Consider the following 18,939-nt stretch of genomic DNA (forward strand, 5'->3'; position numbering starts at 1 on the left):
ATAAAAGTGCCATCAAAATCCAGTTAGACACAGGTATCTTCTGTGTATAATCTGAGATTATTCCATGTTAATTGTATACCTTAGCCAAGCTTATTGAAAAATAACTACATGTATTCTGACTTGAAAATGTTTTCTTTTTATATTTTGCATTTTTATAAAAGAAATGGGCTATGACTATATTTGCTATGTTAGAGGAGGTGTACATGATACACAGAGTGTTGCAATTTTGTAAGTTCATGAAATGTGCTCTGAGAGGAGACAGAACTGGCACTTTACTTTCTTGGCTTCCATTTATTTTGGTGTTCCCTGTTCCTGATTTATTACTTTCCTGAGGCATTGTGCTAGACTGGTGGTTGAAAAATAAATGAGCAGTTACCTATCTGTATGCTTTTCTTTTCCACTTTTTCTTACTCCTCTTGAAACGCCTCCAAAACATCTGTTGAACATAACCATGTTCGTTTGTCCCAATTGGTGTGTGTTTTGAAGGAATGCTCTGATATCATGCAAGTTCTTAGAACTGAACATATCTGATTTAAATTGCCTTATCTGGCTTTTAAAGTAATGACTTTCCTGCTCATCACTGTCATCCCCTCATAAACAATGCACACCCATTTTTCTTAAGGCTTCCCATTTGAAAAACATGCTTGTGTTGAAATTTAGGTGGCTAAATCTGTGTGGCCTTGACTGTTTGCTCCTGCTCTCTGTTGATTGGGAAGCTGAGAATTACTATGCACCAGAAAGCAGGTGTGTAGCTCCAGGAGGTGTAATTCATTCCTAGCCACAGAGCAAATGAGTTTCTCAGCTGGAAGTACTGAAATACAGAATCTCTGTGCTTTTATTGCCCTTCACTTGTGAAACACACTGTTGCAAGGAGACATAAACTTGAGTAATTAACAAGAAAAGAACATTTATTTTGTTGCTTGCCCATGTATTTGACCCCTTTATCAGACTCAAATTCTACTCTGTTTTCAGCTTATGTGTTACCTCTTTATAAATGTGTTCATTATCATGAACAAGCTAAAAAAAATTTTGTAGTACCAAACTGTCAATCCTGTGATACTTTAAAAATATTTTTGCTAATAATTAACTGTTTGGGTTATATGTATTTACTATGGGTGTGCACATACTAATGATGGGAGAAAAAATGCAGCCTAATGCTTTTAAACTGCCCACGGCTCTACCTGTCAACAGAATCCCCAACACACTGGGATACCTGTGTTCTCTTGCTGATGGCACAGCAGGCCTTTTAGGTAAAATGGGCAGGTATCATGATAAAATAAAGTTATCTGCTCGTGCAGAAAGGGAATGGCACCATTGGTTCTGTGAAATGTAGGTGGAGGCCATTTCTGGCCCCAAACCATAGGGTTTGTTATTCTTACCACACAGGGAGCTCGTGTACCCTAACGGAGGAGCTCTTGTGCATAAAATAGCAGGAAGCTCTTAGCTGTACTCTTAGTTTTCATGACTAGGCTGAACCTCCACCTCACCTCCAATATCTCCATTAAAAGTCAACCTAGTCTAGATATAAAATCTCCACCTGCTTATGAAAAGTAGGCTGTACAGACATTAAAGGTTTGTATTTGTGTACTTTGGAGTTCCGTGCAAATCATACTGAAATTTTGTGATGCTGCTATTGTTGAGCTACAGCCCCAAGATCCTATGAGAAAAGGGCTTAGTGGTGGCAATTGCATATCATATCATGGAGAGGTCTAATTTGATTATAAAAAGATGTCATGAAGTGCTTTCAAGTGTTCTAAACTACTGTGTGCTTGTTTTCTTGGGGAACGTGGGTTCATTAAATGTTTTTGCTAGAGGAGGAAACTTTGTGAAATCTTTATGCCACAGGGAAAGACTTTTCAATGTTACATCTCCCAGAAAGACTTAATTAGGAAAACTTAATGTCTGTCATGGTTCTGTATGTTAAAGAAATAAATGAGTTTACATAATCATTGCATATCAGTACTGTAAACTAAGTAGCAGATAATAACTATTTCTAGGTATATCTCTGGGATATTTCTGAAAAAGAAAGGCTATACCTAATTTTAGTGGTGTCCTGTGTATCATGCATTACTAAATGGATGCAAGAAAATGGAGGGAAAAGGAAACCAAAAACGAGCAATATTTCTGATCTCTTAAGTGAAGAGAGGAAAGGTCTGAGATGTTAGAATGTAGAACTTATGTTTGTAAAGTAGAACCTAGGAAAGCAAATGTAACTTTGCTCTATGTGTTGATTCGAAAATATAATTAGCACACCTGGTAGGCAGGTTTCTCTTTGAAAAACATGGAAGTTGTGACAACCTAATGGTATGAGTTTGAGCGAAACTACAGGAGAGCGATAAGAGAATTTAAACGGCAGCAATTATTTTACATATTTCTTTTCAAATTGTCAGCTTTTTTTCCTCACTGGAAAAAAAAAATGGAGGGGAAGCTGAATTTTCATTTTTCATTCTGAAAATTTGTTTCCTTTTCTGTGGTCTTTCGTTTTCAGCATGTAACATTTTGTGGTGTGTATCTCAGATCTTCTTGTTTAAAATAAACAATTTTTTAATGAGATGGTATTTAAAAGCTTTGAATACCACTAGGAGACCTTGCCAGAGAAACCCTTGAGAAAATTCATAATTCTGGATTAATTGCAGGGTTTGCTCGGAGTGGAGTAAATAATACATGAACCACACACTGAATTATGAGAATTAAATGAAATACTGAATTCATTCAGTAAGCTCATTTTCTCTTCTGCACGTTAAAGGAGACAGAAGTTCTACAGGGATAAAAAGTCACATAAAGACCATCATAATGTGTTGATACTGAGATGCCAAGCAAAGGCTGCAAAACAAGCTGTACTGCTAACACTCGGTTACGTTACTTGCAACTTCACTTTAAAAATGCCCATTTAAAGGACACTGATCTTGAAAGGCTCCACTTGTGTTTACCTTTTGTTAAAAGATGCACTGTGAAGGATTCATTACCCATTCTGTAAAATAATTTAGAGGTCTTTAGGTGAAAAATCATTGATGAGTTCAAAATAATTTGTAGTTATGTGACTAAAGGACTAAAATATTTTCTTAAAACTTTTCATATATGCGGATGGATTACAGGCATCATAAGTAGTTATGCTGCGTTCAGAAGTTTTGCAGAGTTTTCCCTTATTTCTGTCATGTTTCGTGCTTAGATATGGGAAGTGTTTTGCTTTTGATCAGGCTTTTTTACTGTTCCTTTGGTCATGTTACTAGCATTGTATCATCTGTGACAGTTATTAACCTAATACCTTGTATGACTGTTGTCCACAAAGCCAATAGAGAGCAGCAGGAAGAAAATGCAAAATCAACATGCAAATGAAATTATAGAAGTTGCAGTTAACTGTTTGTTTCTTATAGTGGAAGTCTGAAGTTACTAGTAACAAAGCTGTGAAGGTCTATAACAGAGTGTTTTGTGCACCATTTGAAAGTGCTTGCTTTATAATATTCTTAAACATAGACTTGAAAGTAATGTTATTTGGTCTCTCTAGAGTGTTACATTCCTTCAAACAGTAGGGAAGAAAAGCATGTTAGGTCTTCATTCCTGAATAATATTCAAAAGCTTAACTTTATTTTTGTCATCCTTATAAACACCTTGCTGGCTAGAGCCTTCTAAAAAAAAAGAAGAGAAACAATATTATCACATAAACACTGTTCTGAAACAGGAAGTTCAGTGTTCTGTATCTGTTTCTCAGAAAAAAAAATTGCTTTGGTTTTGTATTTTTAGGTAATTTTAAAGATAATTTTAGTTCAGTGTTAAAATAATGTCTTGTTACTTAGCAAGGGCAACATCTTTTTCCTTTCTGAAGTGTTTCTCTTTCACTGTATACAAGTTGTACAGTATGTTTAGGCATTCTGGGCACATGGTGCTCTGTATGAAGGCATGTGTGCTGTCTGGTTTTACAAGAACCTGAAGAATTATATCATTTGCCAATATTTATAGAGAAAATGGTATGTTGTAGATGGAGCCTATTGGTCACTGATAGTGTTTCTTCAGTGTTGTTCGTTTACCTTTTTGTATGCGCTCTGTAACAGAGGCTGATGCATATTAGTGTGGCAGTTCAAGAATTCCACAGATGCAGTACATAAAAACATTTCATCAAACAACATATAGCAGTTTTATATGTTTCAGGGCTCACTGGTGCATTTACTTTTACATAGGAAAGCAAAACTACTCCCTATGCTGATGATATTGCAGCACCTAGAGTTTGCATGGGTTTTTTTCTTTTCTTAAATTATAAACAAAGTCTTTGCAAAATAATGTTAACCCTTGCTTCGCTAGTGCCCTTGAGAAATTTGTTAGTCATAATTCTGTGTTTGAATCTGAACATAAAGTTTATTAACTTGAATATTAAATACTTCAGGATAATTATGACAGTGCAAAAGTTGTGTGTCTCTCATGTTATTTTATCTATTAATGCTTATTCAAAGTGTTAACAACTGAAAACCTGTGGTAGATTACAAAAAAAATTGTGTAAAACAAAAGGTCTTTCAGCAAACAGTAAACTGCATGTTAAGTATTCAAATAAGCCCTGTTTAAAACTATGTTTTAACTTTTTCTACAGAGCACACCTGCAACGTCGATACCAACAGTACAAGTACCAGGCCAGCAGATCAATTTGCAGCCACCGTCATACACTGCAGCAAGTCAGCATGCAGAGCAGATGAAAAAACCTGGACAGAACTTCATGTGTCTGTGGCAATCTTGTAAAAAGTAACTGGCTCCTTTATTTACTTTTACTAATATGTAACAGATGCTTGTATATAGAAGGTGATCCTACAGGTTCTACCCGTTCTATTTCCTTAAGTTACCTTATACTTTGTCAGTGGGGAAAAGAAAAAGTGAAAATGGTGAGGAAACTGAATGAGGTGGGGGACAGCAAGACACTCAATTGCTCTCAATTATACTTGAGAGCATAAAATTAGTATTACGTGGCTTTCTTGTAGTATGTTGACTCTTCAATAACAAATAAAACAGTCGTGTAGTTAAGTTAAAAAAAATCCTAACTCTGAAAGTTGTTCTCTGTGTTGCAAATACAAAAATAGTTCCTGTACTCCAGTGGCAAATCATGTCTTGACATTTTCTTGTGTTTCCAGTTTTGCAAGAGCAGGCTGTTGCACTTCTGTGTCCTGGTCAAAGTCTTATTTAGCTTATGACTAATTTTAGTAATTATACTATTTGTGTGCCACAGGACACCATTGTCATGAAAGGAAATAAAAAGGAACTCAGCCTTAAAACTAGGCAGCAATGATTAGACTTTTCTTGATTTACTGTCGTTGTCCTTAGAGAGGAGTGAGCTAGAAGGCATTTAGGTGTAGGCTTATAAAAACATGATATGACTTGTGTAGCAATATATAGATCTTGACACCGATTTTTAAAATAACTTAGCTTTCTGAATATACTTAATTTCCAGTGAGGGCAGAGATTGGTGAAACAAAGGCAGTTGTCAAATAGCCACTCTGAAAACAGTGAGAAAAATTGTGTAATACATAGGAAGGGCATGAAGAAGGGTGAGACACTTCACCATTGTAGGGCAAGTCAGAGGGATCATAAAGACAAACTGATTTGACAGAAAGCTGGTGGGAAATTCAGAAAGTTGGGATGAAAAGATGGAGAAGTTTGAATGTACGGAACTGATAGTGAAAATGAGGCATTTGAACAGAATTATAGGAATACTGAAGGACTGTTATTGTGTAGACCCCTAAAGGTGCAATTTTTGGTTCTTTTCATTCCTTACAAACATAATTCTAAGATCATTAAGTCAGCGTAAGACACACAGATAAGACTGACTAGTACTGTAGAGTTCTGTTGCTTTTTAGGATCACTGCACTGTTTTCCCCTTAAAAGTGATTTTTCTTTCTTTGATAGATGACACTTCTCTATGTAAGAAATACATGTAAGGCTTTACTTACTTTGTAGTTTCCTCCTTTACCGCTAATAAATAGAACCGTAGAGCCATACTTTACTGGCTACATAATAGATGTATTAACACCTGTGTAGGAATGAGAGTGGGTTGTATTGAGCTTGAAATGAAAAGCTAGAGTGGTTTCAAGCAGAAACCTTGCCAATTTATACCATCTTGAAGAGTTTCCTGAACTGCAGTTTTAAAGCATAAGTCACCAATTTTCGGCCATGTCTAAAGTTATATAGGGTAAGTTGTGTTGAGGTGACATCTGACCATGGAATAAGCTGATGTCACATGTGAACTAGAATGTGAATATGTGCAGACAGATTTTTGAGGCAGGAGAAGGAGCAATACACTTATGATTACCTTACATTGTCAGTCTTTTTGTAGTCTGTCTTAAAATATTACTGCAGAAGGTTTTCCTGAGACTGAGGTTAAGGGCTACAAGGCTGATATTTTACGAGTTGATCTCTGCATTTTATTTCAAGCATATTACTGTTGCTTTAGTTTCTCTAGTTGTTACTTCCTGTACTGCTTTTTTTCATGGTTAAGTTTGATTCTTTTCAAAAGCCCTCAGCGATTTTTGCATTGATAGATCTAGTTCATGTGACACACAGCTCTTGTTTTTATGCTGTCTGTCACTTTTAGAATACTCACTTCAGTCTCAGCCTAGGTGTTCTGTGTGGTGAAGTGAGAATCAAAGTGTTAAGTTAGCATTTTCCTCAAACGTATATTGTTTGTTCATATTCCTTGAACAGCCTGATTAAAAATGGGAGTATCAAATCTCCTGTAGTATTCCTGATTTTAACAGACATAAAGAAGAATCTGGAATTACCACCTGTTCTTTCAACTGTTTTATTTATAGCTTTCAGTCTTGGGGTTTTTATTGAGTTGTTTAAGCAGGAAACAAAAAGATTCTTCTGAGTGGGTTATTAGTCTGTGTGGACTTCAGATTCACTTCTTGGTTTCATTCATGATTGCTTAACAATTTTCTTTTTCCTAAGATTAGGCAAACAGTTTATCATAGTAGAATGATAGAACAGTGGGGGTCTTTTCATGGTGTTTGTAGTTAACTGGAAAGATAGGGCAGCAGACACTTTTGAAACAGTAATTTTCACCTGTTTCTCTATACTTGTTCTTGAATTCTTACAGAATATTAGCATTATGTTTCCCTTCCAAGATGCATTGCAGAAGGCAGTGAAGGCCTTAAAAAACATTTTATCAAGAGTCAGAATAAATGCAAATAAATAAAATAGTATGTTCTTTCCTACCCACTAATTTGGCTGCTGCAGTGAGCAGCATTCCAGTGGCATGAGTGGGCGTTTTATTTGGTTTGGTTTTTTTAAGAACTGAATTAGGAAACAGTAGACCAAGATGTAAAATGCCACAGATTTAGCAGTGTCTGAAGACCACAAGAAATGAGGCTGAATTATACAAGTAGTTGTAATGATTGGCCGCTGGCAGATGTATTCAGATTTAGTGTCTGAGGTGGAAGTAGAACTCTAAAAGGTGTCAATCAGCACACTATTTTGTATTGAGACTGTAACAGAACGGTGGTGTTTTCCTTTGAACCTGAGCTGTCTGCAAGTACTGCTAATTGTATGCAGCTTAGTTTAAAAGCTGCTGTTGAATTGTCTGCTCTTGAATTGCTTGGTATTTAAAAAGTAAATTGAAAACACTATTGAATCTGCACTGCCTGTCATATCAGCTATTAGTTTAATGTTCTGTTCAGGGGTTGAAGAGAATGATGGAGAAATTAAGTGTGAAACAAGTCTAGACTGAACTGACCATATTGTCATACTTAGGCCTTTTTTTATTACTATAGTTAGGTGGTTCTTTAAGGAAAAATAGTTTTTTTCTGCAAAATGGTAGTAAATTTGAATCTTTAGATCAGTGATTGACATGTACAATACAATTCACATTAAACAGTGAATGAGCCAACATAGCTGAAATGATTATATTTTTCTAAAGCCTTGCCATGTTGAATAAAATGTTTTACACTGTATTTTGGATTTCACTTCTACCATGAAATTTGTTTCATCTGTGCCAGGAATTATTCATAAATAAGTTTTGCCAGGCTTAAGTTTATATACTGGCTTCCCCTTTATTGTGGAAAGACATTTTTCTGTCCTCTGAAACATCAACTTTTGAGCCAATGCAGATGTAAAACGTTTTATTTTCATTTCCTACTATGGGATACCTGGACCAAGAGCAAGAGGCAGGTATTTCTGCTTCCCAGCTTCCCTTCAGTAAAGGCTGACTGTCATGTAAAAGATGAATGCTTCTAAAGAGAGTAATATTTATTGCCTGTATAAAAGGTAATTTGTTGTATTACAGGTGGTTATTGCAGTAGGATTCAGTTTATAGCTAAGACTTGTCTCTGGGTGAAATTAGCTCTCTGATATCTTTAAATTGTTCAGGTAACAGTACACTTAGACCTAGATATCGACTGCAAGTGTGGTGCATAATGGTCACTGCTGAGCGGTAGTAGGATGTGGAAGGAGGTGGCTGGATCAAAACACTTACTGATCTGCTGTTTGTATGCTGGGAGTTCTGACTTGGACATGTCCGTAAATGACTGCTGTGGGTTGTAGATGTTGCTTCATCCTTGACTGCTTGCTGTGGGTCTCTGATGGGAAGTCATCTCCTCTTGGAGAGGAGATGTGAGTTCAGTCAAATAATCATCCCAGTGAGTTCAGTCAAACATCTTAACGTGAATACTTTTCTTGTTAACTGAAATTAAAATACTGGCATGTGAAACCAGAGTGGCTGAGGTGAATACATACATGTGTTTCCCCTTTGGTAAGACTGTGGCACCAGTGTCATCTGTCCAGCAGGTGTGCGAGAACAGCTGGTGGTAATGACTTCCCAAAGGGCAGCAGCTACACCTCTTCTGTCCAAGCCTTAAGTTGGTGTTGATGAGCTGGGTTAGTTGTATTGAAATGAATCGTGCACAGCTGAATCTTTTGGCCCTTTTTTCTCTGTTGAAGTAAGGGACATAATTTGTAACACTTGTGATACATTTTAGAGTATATCTAGGGTAAAAAAAAAATCTACACTTGGAATAATTCATTATTTTTATGTCCTACTTCTTGAAATTCAGTGATTCTCCTTTACCGTCTGATGTATGTTACAATAACACATCTATTGTCTACATGAGATGGGAGGTAGCCTAATTTGTAGCAATCATGCCTTGGTGGAGTTTGCAGTCTTGAGGAGTATAGGTCAGGTAAGGAGTAAGGTCAGGCTCTTGAACTTTAAGAAGGCTGACTTCCAGCTCCACAGGGAGATTATCAGTGGGATTCCCTGAGAGACTGCCCTTGGGGACAAGGGAGCGGAACAGAGCTGGCAGATCTTTAAATAAGTCTTCCATAGAGAGCAAAAGCCAGAGATTCCCAGGAGCGAGAAATCAGGCGAGAAAGGCAGGAGGCTCGTGTGGCTGAGTAGGGAACTGGTGGTCAAACTAAAGGGCAAGAAGCAAATAGGCATAGGCAGTGGAAACTAGGACAGGTAACCTGGAAAGAGTATAGAGAAGTACAGTGGTGTAGGGAGGGGTTAAGGAAAAAGGCAGCGCTGGAACTGAACCTGGCAAGGGATGCAGAGAAGAACAGGAAGGGCTTCTACAAGTATGTTAACCACAAAAGGAAGGTAAGAGAAGGTGTACACCTGCTGGTGAACAGGTAGCAATGGACACAGAGAAGGCTGAGCTACTTAACAACTCTTTGCCTCAGGCTTCAATGGCAGCCTCTCTTCTTACACCTCTGGAGTGGACAACAGGATGACAACTAGGAAAGCAAAGTCCCTCCCACTGTAAGTGAAGATCAGGTTTATGGCCACCTGAGAAACCCAAATGTGCGCACTTCTGTGGGACCTTAGGAAATGCATCCTAGAATCCTGAAGGAATTGGCTGATGTAGTTGCCAAGCCACTCTCCATGATATTTGAAAAGTCATGAGGAAGTCCTGGGTGACTGGAAAAAGACAAAGTGTACCCATCTTAAAGAAGGGAAGAAAGGACGACCCTGGAAACTACTGACATGAACCTCACCTGTGTGCCTGGGAAGGGCATGGAACATACTCCTAGTAGTATGTTAAGGCACATGGAGAACAGGGAGGTGATTCAAGACCACCAACAGAGCTTCACCAAGGGAGAATCCTGTCTGACCAACCCAATGGCTTTCTATGATGGAGTAACTACATCAGTGGATAAGGGAAGGGCTCCAGATGTCACTTGTCTAGGCTTCTGCTAAGACTTTGATGTGGTCCCCCACAACAACCTTCTCTCTAATTTCAGAGACATGGATTTGATGAGTGGACTCTTAGATGGATTAGGAATTGGTTGGATGGTCACGTCCAGAGGGCAGTGGTCAGGTGGCTCAGAGTCCTAAATGGGCATCAGTGCCGAATGGTGTCCCTCAAGGGTCCATATTGGGACCAGTGGTATTTAATATCTTCATTAGTGACATAGAGGGATGAAGTGCACCCTCAACAGATTTGCAGATGGCACCAAGCTGAGTGGTGCTGTTGACACATATGAAGGATTGGATGCCATCCAGAGGGACCTGGACAAGCTGGAGAAGTGGGCCCATGGGAATCTCACAATGTTTAACAAGACCAAGTGCAAGGTGCTACACCTGGGTCAGGCCAACACCGTATCAGTACAGGCTGGGAGATGAACAGATCGAGAGCAGCTCTGTCGAGAAGGACTTGGGGGTGCTGGTGGATGAGAGGATGGACATGAGCCGGCAATGGGCACTTGCAGCCCAGAAAGCCAGTCATGCCTTGGGCTGCATCAAAAGCAGCATGGCCAGCAGGTCAAGGAAGGTGATTCTGCCCTTCTACTCCACCCTGGTGAGACCCCACCTGGAGTGCTGCATCCAGCTCTGGTGTCCCCAGCACAGGAAGGACATCGAACCTGTTGGAGTGAGTCCAGAGGAGGGACACCAAGATGATGAGAGGGATGGAGCACCTTTCCTATGAGGAATGGTTCAGAGAATTGGGATTGCTCAGCCTGGAACAGAGGAGGCTTCAGGGTAACCTAATTGTAGCCTTCCAGTACCTGAAGAGAACTTACAGGAAAGATGAGGCATGTAGGGAGAAGACAAGGGGGAATGTGTTTAAATTGAAAGAGAGTACATTTAGGTTGGATATTAGGAAAAAATTCTTCACTCTGAGGGTGGTGAGGCACTGGAACAGGTTGCCCAGGGAAGTTGTGGTTGCCCCAGCCCTAGTGGTGTTCAAGGCCATGTTGGATGGGGCTCTGAGCAACCTGATCTAGTTGAAGGTGTCTTTCCCTGGGCAGAGGGGTTGGAACGCAATGATTTTCAAAATCCCCCTCCAACCCAAACCATTCTGTGATGCTATGACAATTTGAAAATAGAGATCTAAGAATTGTTAATTCACCAGTATTTTTATTATATGAGGTGGCATTCACAGTGAGTTGTAACTTTTCTTAGAAATGGAAGAAAGCCCTTACCAGGCTGAACTCCCTGTTAAGGTATGTCACACCTCTGCTTTCACCAAATAGAAATATACAGAAAACACATAATACACTGTTGAGAGTATTAGAGTGCCAGGCATAGGACAACTTCATATTTTGTATTCATGCAGAAGCACCTAATTTGCTTCGTGTCCTTTGCTTTGGGGCTGTTAGCCAGCAAGGTGCTTAGTTTCAGGGTTTGGAAAGTCATTTTTATTTGGTGAAAAACTGGAACAGGTAGCCCAGAGAAGCAGTGGATGCCCCATTCCTGGCAACATTCAAGACCAGATTGGATGGGGCTCTGAGCAACCTGGTTTGGTGCAAGGTGTCCCTACCCATAGCAAAAAGGTTGGACTAGATGACCTTTGGAGGTCCCTTACAACCAAAACCATTCTATGATTCTGTGACTCAAAAATTGAGACTCAAGTGAAAATGTTAAAAAGTGTCAGATAACTGACATTTTTCAACTTCTGTGCACATCAGGAAATGATATCTAGCAATCTTCCCATTATTAAGAATTCAGATGTATGGTATACATCTCTTTTTCCCAATTCAGGTTTAAATAAGGTCTGAGTATGACTGCCAGTAAAGAAGGAAAATGGGAAAATGAATACATGAAGCTCATCTTTTATAGCTGTTCATAGTTCATTGCTGTGTTTTGCTTCATAGGAGAGAATGGGTCTTTTGGAATCAACATGCATTATTCCTTTGAAGTATAACCAGAAAAACAGAATTATGATATTTCGATTGGATTTGGTGAAATCACACTGACATTTATTAGTAGCTCACTGGTTAATAGACTTACATGTTTTTCTCTGTAAAATTTTACAACTTTTCATTTATCAAAGCATGTCTCAATTCAGAAAAAAAATAAGTTTATGGGATTAATGTTTGTGATATTTGTGCCTTACCATTAACTGGGAAAGAAAAAATTAAATTCCCCTCCCCTTCTTTTTGTAGGTGGTTTCAGACACCATCACAGGTTTTCTATCATGCAGCAACTGAACATGGAGGAAAAGATGTCTACCCAGGGCAGTGCTTATGGGAGGGATGTGAACCTTTCCAGCGGCAGAGGTTTTCCTTCATTACCCATTTACAGGTACAGATTTTCTTTCACATATTACTTCAGAAAACAGTAGGAATTTCATGTTAAATTTCCACACACTTTTCTTACTGTCTTTCTCTTTTCCCCAAACAGGATAAGCACTGTTCCAGAGATGCTTTGCTTGCAGGATTAAAGCAAGATGAACAAGGACAAGCAGGAAATCAGAAGCCTTCCAATAAGTAAGAGAGTTGATCCTCATGAGTGATAGGGAAAATAAGAGAAATAGAAATTATTGGAAGAATTTGTGTAACTTGGCTTATCGGGTGAAACTCTGCATATGTAAGAGTCTGTAACAATAATAAAATTTGAGGTCCATTACAGTAAGACAAAATAGACAAAAGAAGGGAACAGATTCTGATGTGGGAGATGCGGTTGCAGTTATCCTAAAAAGAACAGGTAATCCTTTAAGGTTTATGGATCAATACTATATGATAAACATTGTTTTCAGCATGTTCTCCTTTTTTTTCCCAACTGGACAGCATTTCATAACTTTTCTTGTACCAGGAAAGTGGTTATAATCCAAATGGATTTACTGGTTGTGTAAAGTTCATCTCTGTCGTACAGCTGAGATGGATTGTCTGGTAAATTGATATATTCCTTCCAATTTGGTCTAAATTTGGACTGATTTGATCTCAGGACTCTTGCAATAAACTTTTATTTTAAAAAGAAGCAAGATAAAGGAAAGACTCCTCTGAGTCTTCAGATTCTTTGTTGCTACCTGGAATCAGCTTTGGCTCTTCTCTTTCCCAGAATGATTTCAGCCATCAGGAGTTAATATTGGAGAGCACAGGCCCCATTGGTGTGAGGTTTTGGGGATGGCAGTCTTAATATTGGAGTTATTCAGAGTTCAGTTACTTGAATAAACGTGTTAAGACTAGGTCTTTGTTAGTAACTGACTGGAATTGGTTTGTTGCAAGCTGAAGATGTAATTACGTGGTCCCAGTCAGATTTGGCAGTCTGTTCTGTGGCTAGTAAAATTACTACTAAGCTGCTGGAGGCAGCAGAGGGAGTCAAGTTATGAAAATTGAGAAATTTAGTTTGAGAGTTATTTTAGTTTTTAATATTAAAAAACCATCTTAACACAGACTTACGATTCCTTGTTTCCTTAAACTGAACAACACTCAGACCTCAGAAAAACCACAAAATGAAGAATTATGCTAATGTAGTCTTAAATGCTTGGTAAGTGGGAAGTGTAGGGCTGACACCATCTACTAGCGTGATGTGATCTCAGCTCTGCCTTTTCAAAGTGTTCTATCACACAGATAACACATCCGGTAGCTATGTGTCCTCACAGGCTTCTTTAAAACTGGCACAAGTACTCAAAGGAGAAAAACTGTTCATACACCCCTTCTTCTAAGGCAGAATTCCATAATTAGGTCAGATTCAGAAAGCAGGAATTTATATGCATAACCAGTTCTTGCTGAAACATTGAGACTGCAATATCACAAGAATCTAAGGATGTGATTTCAGGCTACAAATTGAAATAAGGACTTCCCTGCTCAAGGTAGGATGTTTTAGGTCTTTAAAAGATGTGCAGATATGGTGCTTAGGGACATGGTTTAGTGGTGCACTTGGTAGTGGTTAATGGTTAGACTCGCTATCTTAGAAATGTTTTGCAACTTATGTGATTCTGTGTTTTGACTCTCTGACATCCTTTGTTGTTTCTCACAGCTGTGCATTGCTTACACTGAGAGAACTAACTTTAGTTTTTGTTAGATTGCCTGGTAAATCAATTTGTTTAAAAGAACCCACTCATAAATCAAAAGAGTGGGATTACCAGATTAGTGGAATACATTTGCCTTACTGTCAGTGGAACACCAGTATAGAAGGTGGGCCGGAACAAAAGGAAGGGAAAGACCTTTCTCTGTCAGCACTCACAACAGTTATCACCTCTCTTAGGAAATCACAGAGGTTCCCTTTCCGTTACTTTTACTCTCTCCCCTCTTGTCTTTTACCAAATAAGAAATCAACAAACAGGAATATTTTGATTAAATGTAGAGTGTAACCCACATTGTCTTCCAGCACTGCCACAGAGTTCTGTTTGTGTAACTGAAAGGAGCATTCAACAGCTACATGAAGGAGACAAGACCATATAATTTGCTTTCAGAATCAGTGACTTGTCAGACAAAACCCTAAGCTCACTCCAGCAGCTCACCTCAAGCTGTCTTACAAGGTTTTGGCTTAATTTTTACTGAGTCCTAGAAGTGTGTCAGATCATCACACCACTGATAGTCCATATCATTAAACTCTTGTATGGAGCTGAAACATCTTTAAAAAACTGATGCTGAGACAAAGCATGTGTAAGTCATGAACTTTTAGGCATTAATTAGGTGAACTTTTTTCACTTAGTCCCTCACCATTTAGTAAAACTTAGACCTACCTCAGAGAATGCCGGTAGTGTTATTTGTGCTGGAATTAAAACGTGTGGAACACCCTGTAACAAACAAGGGCCCGAAATCACCATTTCAGTCTATCATAGCACCCTACACAGTTGAAAAAAATCCGTAATAGCTTTTGCTAGAACCAGGTAGGAAAAATAAAGCTGCATTACAAAGTTGGTTTTATACCTTAATTCTGTATTTCTTTGCTTTTCAAGTTTTATTATTTTAACACCTCCTCTTCTGGTTTTCAGAGGTAGTTGAATATTACATTCTGGAAGGTCAAGTAGCACTACCAGTTAACTGTATGTTTACTGTAGCTTTGTGCATTGGAATCTTTTTGGATTCATCTTTTTTCTCCTTGTTGCCTCTGAAGCAAAGGTTGGTAGCGCGAGCTACCAGAACTATTCTTCATGCACCATGGGAGTGGGGCAGGAGATAGCTTTAAAGCATAACTTGAATGGTATGGTTTGAAGTTAAGTTGATAACATAATTAAAGAAATTCAGGAAATGTAGATGGGTCTTGAGGAGATACTTGCCCACAGACACAACTCAAGCCACTTGATGTCTCAGTGATTTTCTTATCAATTTCTTTATTTCCCCCAAAATTAAAAATAGAAGATAATATTTTAATCTCTTCCTAATTTATTGTGCCTTTTTCAATATTTTTAGAATCGAGGCAATAGTACTTCAACTTTATAGCTGTTAGAGACATCTGGAACAGCCTCTGTTGATGAATCCTTGTGCTTCTTAATTAAAGGAAAACTAAAATGTTCCAGAAATCAAAAATGAACATAATAATTCCTTTGCTGTGGTACTCAGTGTTCTGTAAACATGTAGATTGCCCAACAGTTTCTTAATTCAGCCCCCTGCCCTTTTACTTAATAAAGCTTATTTATTTATTTATTTGTTTATTTATTTATATCTAATTTTTTATATATATAGTATATTTTATTTCCATTTGGGGGGAGTTTTTTAGGGAGAGGTCTGTTACTATATCTTACTTTTTAACTGAGTTTTCTTGCTGTTAGAATTTCAGGTTATAAAATTCTCTGATAGAGAATTCCAATTTTGTTCTTAGTATATTCACTTTCAGTATAAGATACTTAAATAATAGTCTTACATGTTAACTTTAATTTTAAAAAATAGAACATTTACATTTGATTTATGCTACCTTTGCAAGTAAGCACTACTCGCATTTCTTAACCAGGTTCTAATAGGGTATTAAGGGACTTCATAGTAATATTGTACAAAGTATTGAAGTATGATGGTATTTTTCACCATCAATACTGCAAATTGTTCTTTAGGATGACATTATGAGTCTTGTTTATGAAGTGAAGTTGCTATTTATACATTCTAAACTCTAATAATATGAGTCATTTCAAAGTTTTATATGAAATAGAGCTTTGACTTTAATACTGAAAATGGAGAAATTGCTTTTGCTATGTTTGTTATACCCTGCTTAATTTATCAATCAGTCTGAAAGCTGCAGTAACAGGTAATTGGTTTTACAAATGTTTGATCTGATTTAACAATTACATGTTTTATGTCTTGGATCATAGCTTAAATTATGTTTTTATGTTACTTCTCACTAATCACAGTTAATAGGTATTTCATATTGTCTTAGTGTCTAATGGCCCCAATGAGCTGTGTCAAGTATTGAAAAGCTATTTTTTAAGGATATTCTCTGGCCAAATCTCAGGTGGCATTTGTATAGCTGGTATCATAGTTCTTGTTCAAACCTGTCTGATAAAACATTCCTTTAAATTGGTACACTGCAGGAAGTGGCTATGTCATTAGTACAATATATTACTTTTCCATCGCAAATGTCATGGATGATGAGCAGGACTTCGAGAGAGAAGTGTGTTTTTCACATAAAATAAAACCCATGACTCTTCAGAAGGCTTTACAGTAAGATTTATTTCCGTGGAAACAAAAGGCCAATCATGTATCAGCACCAAGTATTAGTGGATCTTTGTGTCTCTGTTCAGATGGGTTAAAAAATTGTAAAATTAATTTTCAGTTGTTAATCTTCCAGAAAGTAGTGCCAAGCTTATTTTTATTAATTCTTTCCTTACTAATGTAGGCAGCCAGCTGCAGGGGGTACTGCCTCTACTCCCAGAGCACAGAAGGCCATTGTGAATCATCCGAGTGCTGCCCTAATGGCATTAAGGAGGGGATCAAGAAACCTTGTCTTCAGAGATTTCACAGTTAGTATTGTTTAAATCAAGTATTGGATATTGTTTCCTGCTACTAACTACAGAGCTTTTACATTTTTTTCTTTTTACATTTGTAGGATGAAAAAGAGGGACCAATAACTAAACACATCCGATTAACAGCTGCCTTAATACTAAAAAATATTGGTAAATATTCAGAATGTGGTCGCAGGTAAGCATTGTATAATTTTTCTAATATTAGTGGGCAATGTCATTTCTGTTCCTTTCAGTATCAAACAAATAGGTAGGCTTTACCTATCTTTTTAAAAAAACAGTAAGTATATTGACACTACAGTTTCTGTATCAGTTGTGCACTATTTACTTCCCCACATAAGTGCTCAACATTACCTTACCTAAAGACAGTATTTGTGACCCAGACTTTTGAAAGGGTCTGGCAGATTCAACAGGTTAAATTTTTTGGAGACAGATGAGAGATGCCTTTGCAGTGGGTCTGTCCCTTTTCCCCCTGAAGCAGTACTGCATTACTATGAAATTAATTCTTCTGTAAGCAGCTTCCCATTGGCAGTGAATGAGCTCTTACAAACATTTTCTGAAGTTGTGGAGGGACACACAGTTGTTTCATACACGCTGCCTCTCTGTTGTTTTTCCCTCCAAACTTGGGTTAACTCTAGTAAATGTCTCAGTCAGCTTTCCTCTCACTTGCAGAAGATCTTTCAGTAAGTAAATGGACCAATACTGGCTTGTGGTACTAAATGGGAAAAGTTCTTTCTGATGCAGAAGGAGCAGTAGTTACTTACTGTGCCAGTGAGCACCATGCATGCTGCTTCTGATTTTTTCCAAGAACTTACAAGCTGAGTGTTTTCTTGGCTTTTTTTACATTGTAAATGATTTCTAATAAGAGTCTTACAAATTTTGCCTGTTCTTCAAAAACCTGTCAATAGAGAGGAATTTCCTAGTTGTAGTTCTAAACAAACAGGTTTTGATACTGGTAGTAGAAATCCTCCTGCTGTCTTCAACTGCCTAATTTGAGGTTGTAGTGAAGACAAAGCTCTTTTTGGACAACATGGTGAAAGGACGAGGGGAAACGAGCAGAGGTCGCAACAAAGAAATCCTAATTAGATACCAGCAGTAAAAGAAGGTAAAATCGTAAGAGTTAATAGAACAGGGGATCAAGCTCCCCAGAAAGGTTGTGCAATTTCTGCCCTCTTAGATATTCAAAACCTGTTTGGATATCAGTTTGAGCAGTGTGAGCTAGCTAAGGAGTTGGCCCTGCTTCGAGCAAGAGTTGGACCACATACCAGAGATTACTTATAACCTGAATGAGTCTGGGATTTTGGTGTTCTCAGATATAAAAAATCTTAAAAAGTTTAGGTCTGTAAAGTATTCATGTAGTATTTCTTTTTGTACTTTTCTAATTATTAATTCTGAATATTCTTGTCTCTTTTAGTGTTAAAAAGCTACAAAATGTTCCATTAAATCAAACATGGAACAAGTTTTACTCTTAACTTTACCATTTCATTGGTAACATCCTTGAGTATTTTCCCCTGCCAGGTCCACGTAAATATGCATTGCACATAATGCAGAACTGGTGTTCCCCATTTTGATAAGGTGTTCATGGGATTTTTCTGTGCTGTTGTTGTATACCCTTCCTCTATGCAGATGTTGGTTGCTCATGGGCCATGATGGCTTGAAGATAGTTTATTCTGTTTAAATACTGAGTCTCTCACAACATGAGAACAAGTAGATACTGAAGGGAAGGCTCAGTCTCCTCAGAAAGTTTTGCCCCATTCACACATTTTTCAAGCATGTGTGTTGTGCTTCGTCCTCAGAATTGGCTGATTTCCTAAACAATTTGTGCCACCGCTGATCGGTGACACTGAGG

At 37.9% G+C, this 18,939-nt stretch overlaps 1 protein-coding gene across 1 annotated transcript in view; it reads left to right on the top strand.

Moving 5' to 3' along the window:
- The window catches only part of ARID2 (AT-rich interaction domain 2), a 103,321-nt gene that overhangs the window by 82,115 nt on the left and 2,267 nt on the right, over positions 1 to 18,939 (top strand). The window contains exons 16-20 of the mRNA XM_050324892.1: positions 4,580 to 4,728; positions 12,358 to 12,496; positions 12,596 to 12,681; positions 16,967 to 17,090; positions 17,177 to 17,268. Coding sequence (XP_050180849.1) covers positions 4,580 to 4,728; positions 12,358 to 12,496; positions 12,596 to 12,681; positions 16,967 to 17,090; positions 17,177 to 17,268 — 590 coding nt within the window. The remainder of the gene's footprint in view (positions 1 to 4,579; positions 4,729 to 12,357; positions 12,497 to 12,595; positions 12,682 to 16,966; positions 17,091 to 17,176; positions 17,269 to 18,939) is intronic.

This window comes from Myiozetetes cayanensis, unplaced genomic scaffold (genome assembly GCF_022539395.1).
Source record: "Myiozetetes cayanensis isolate MyiCay16 unplaced genomic scaffold, myiCay2020 scf3, whole genome shotgun sequence".
Taxonomy (NCBI): Eukaryota; Metazoa; Chordata; class Aves; order Passeriformes; family Tyrannidae; genus Myiozetetes; species Myiozetetes cayanensis.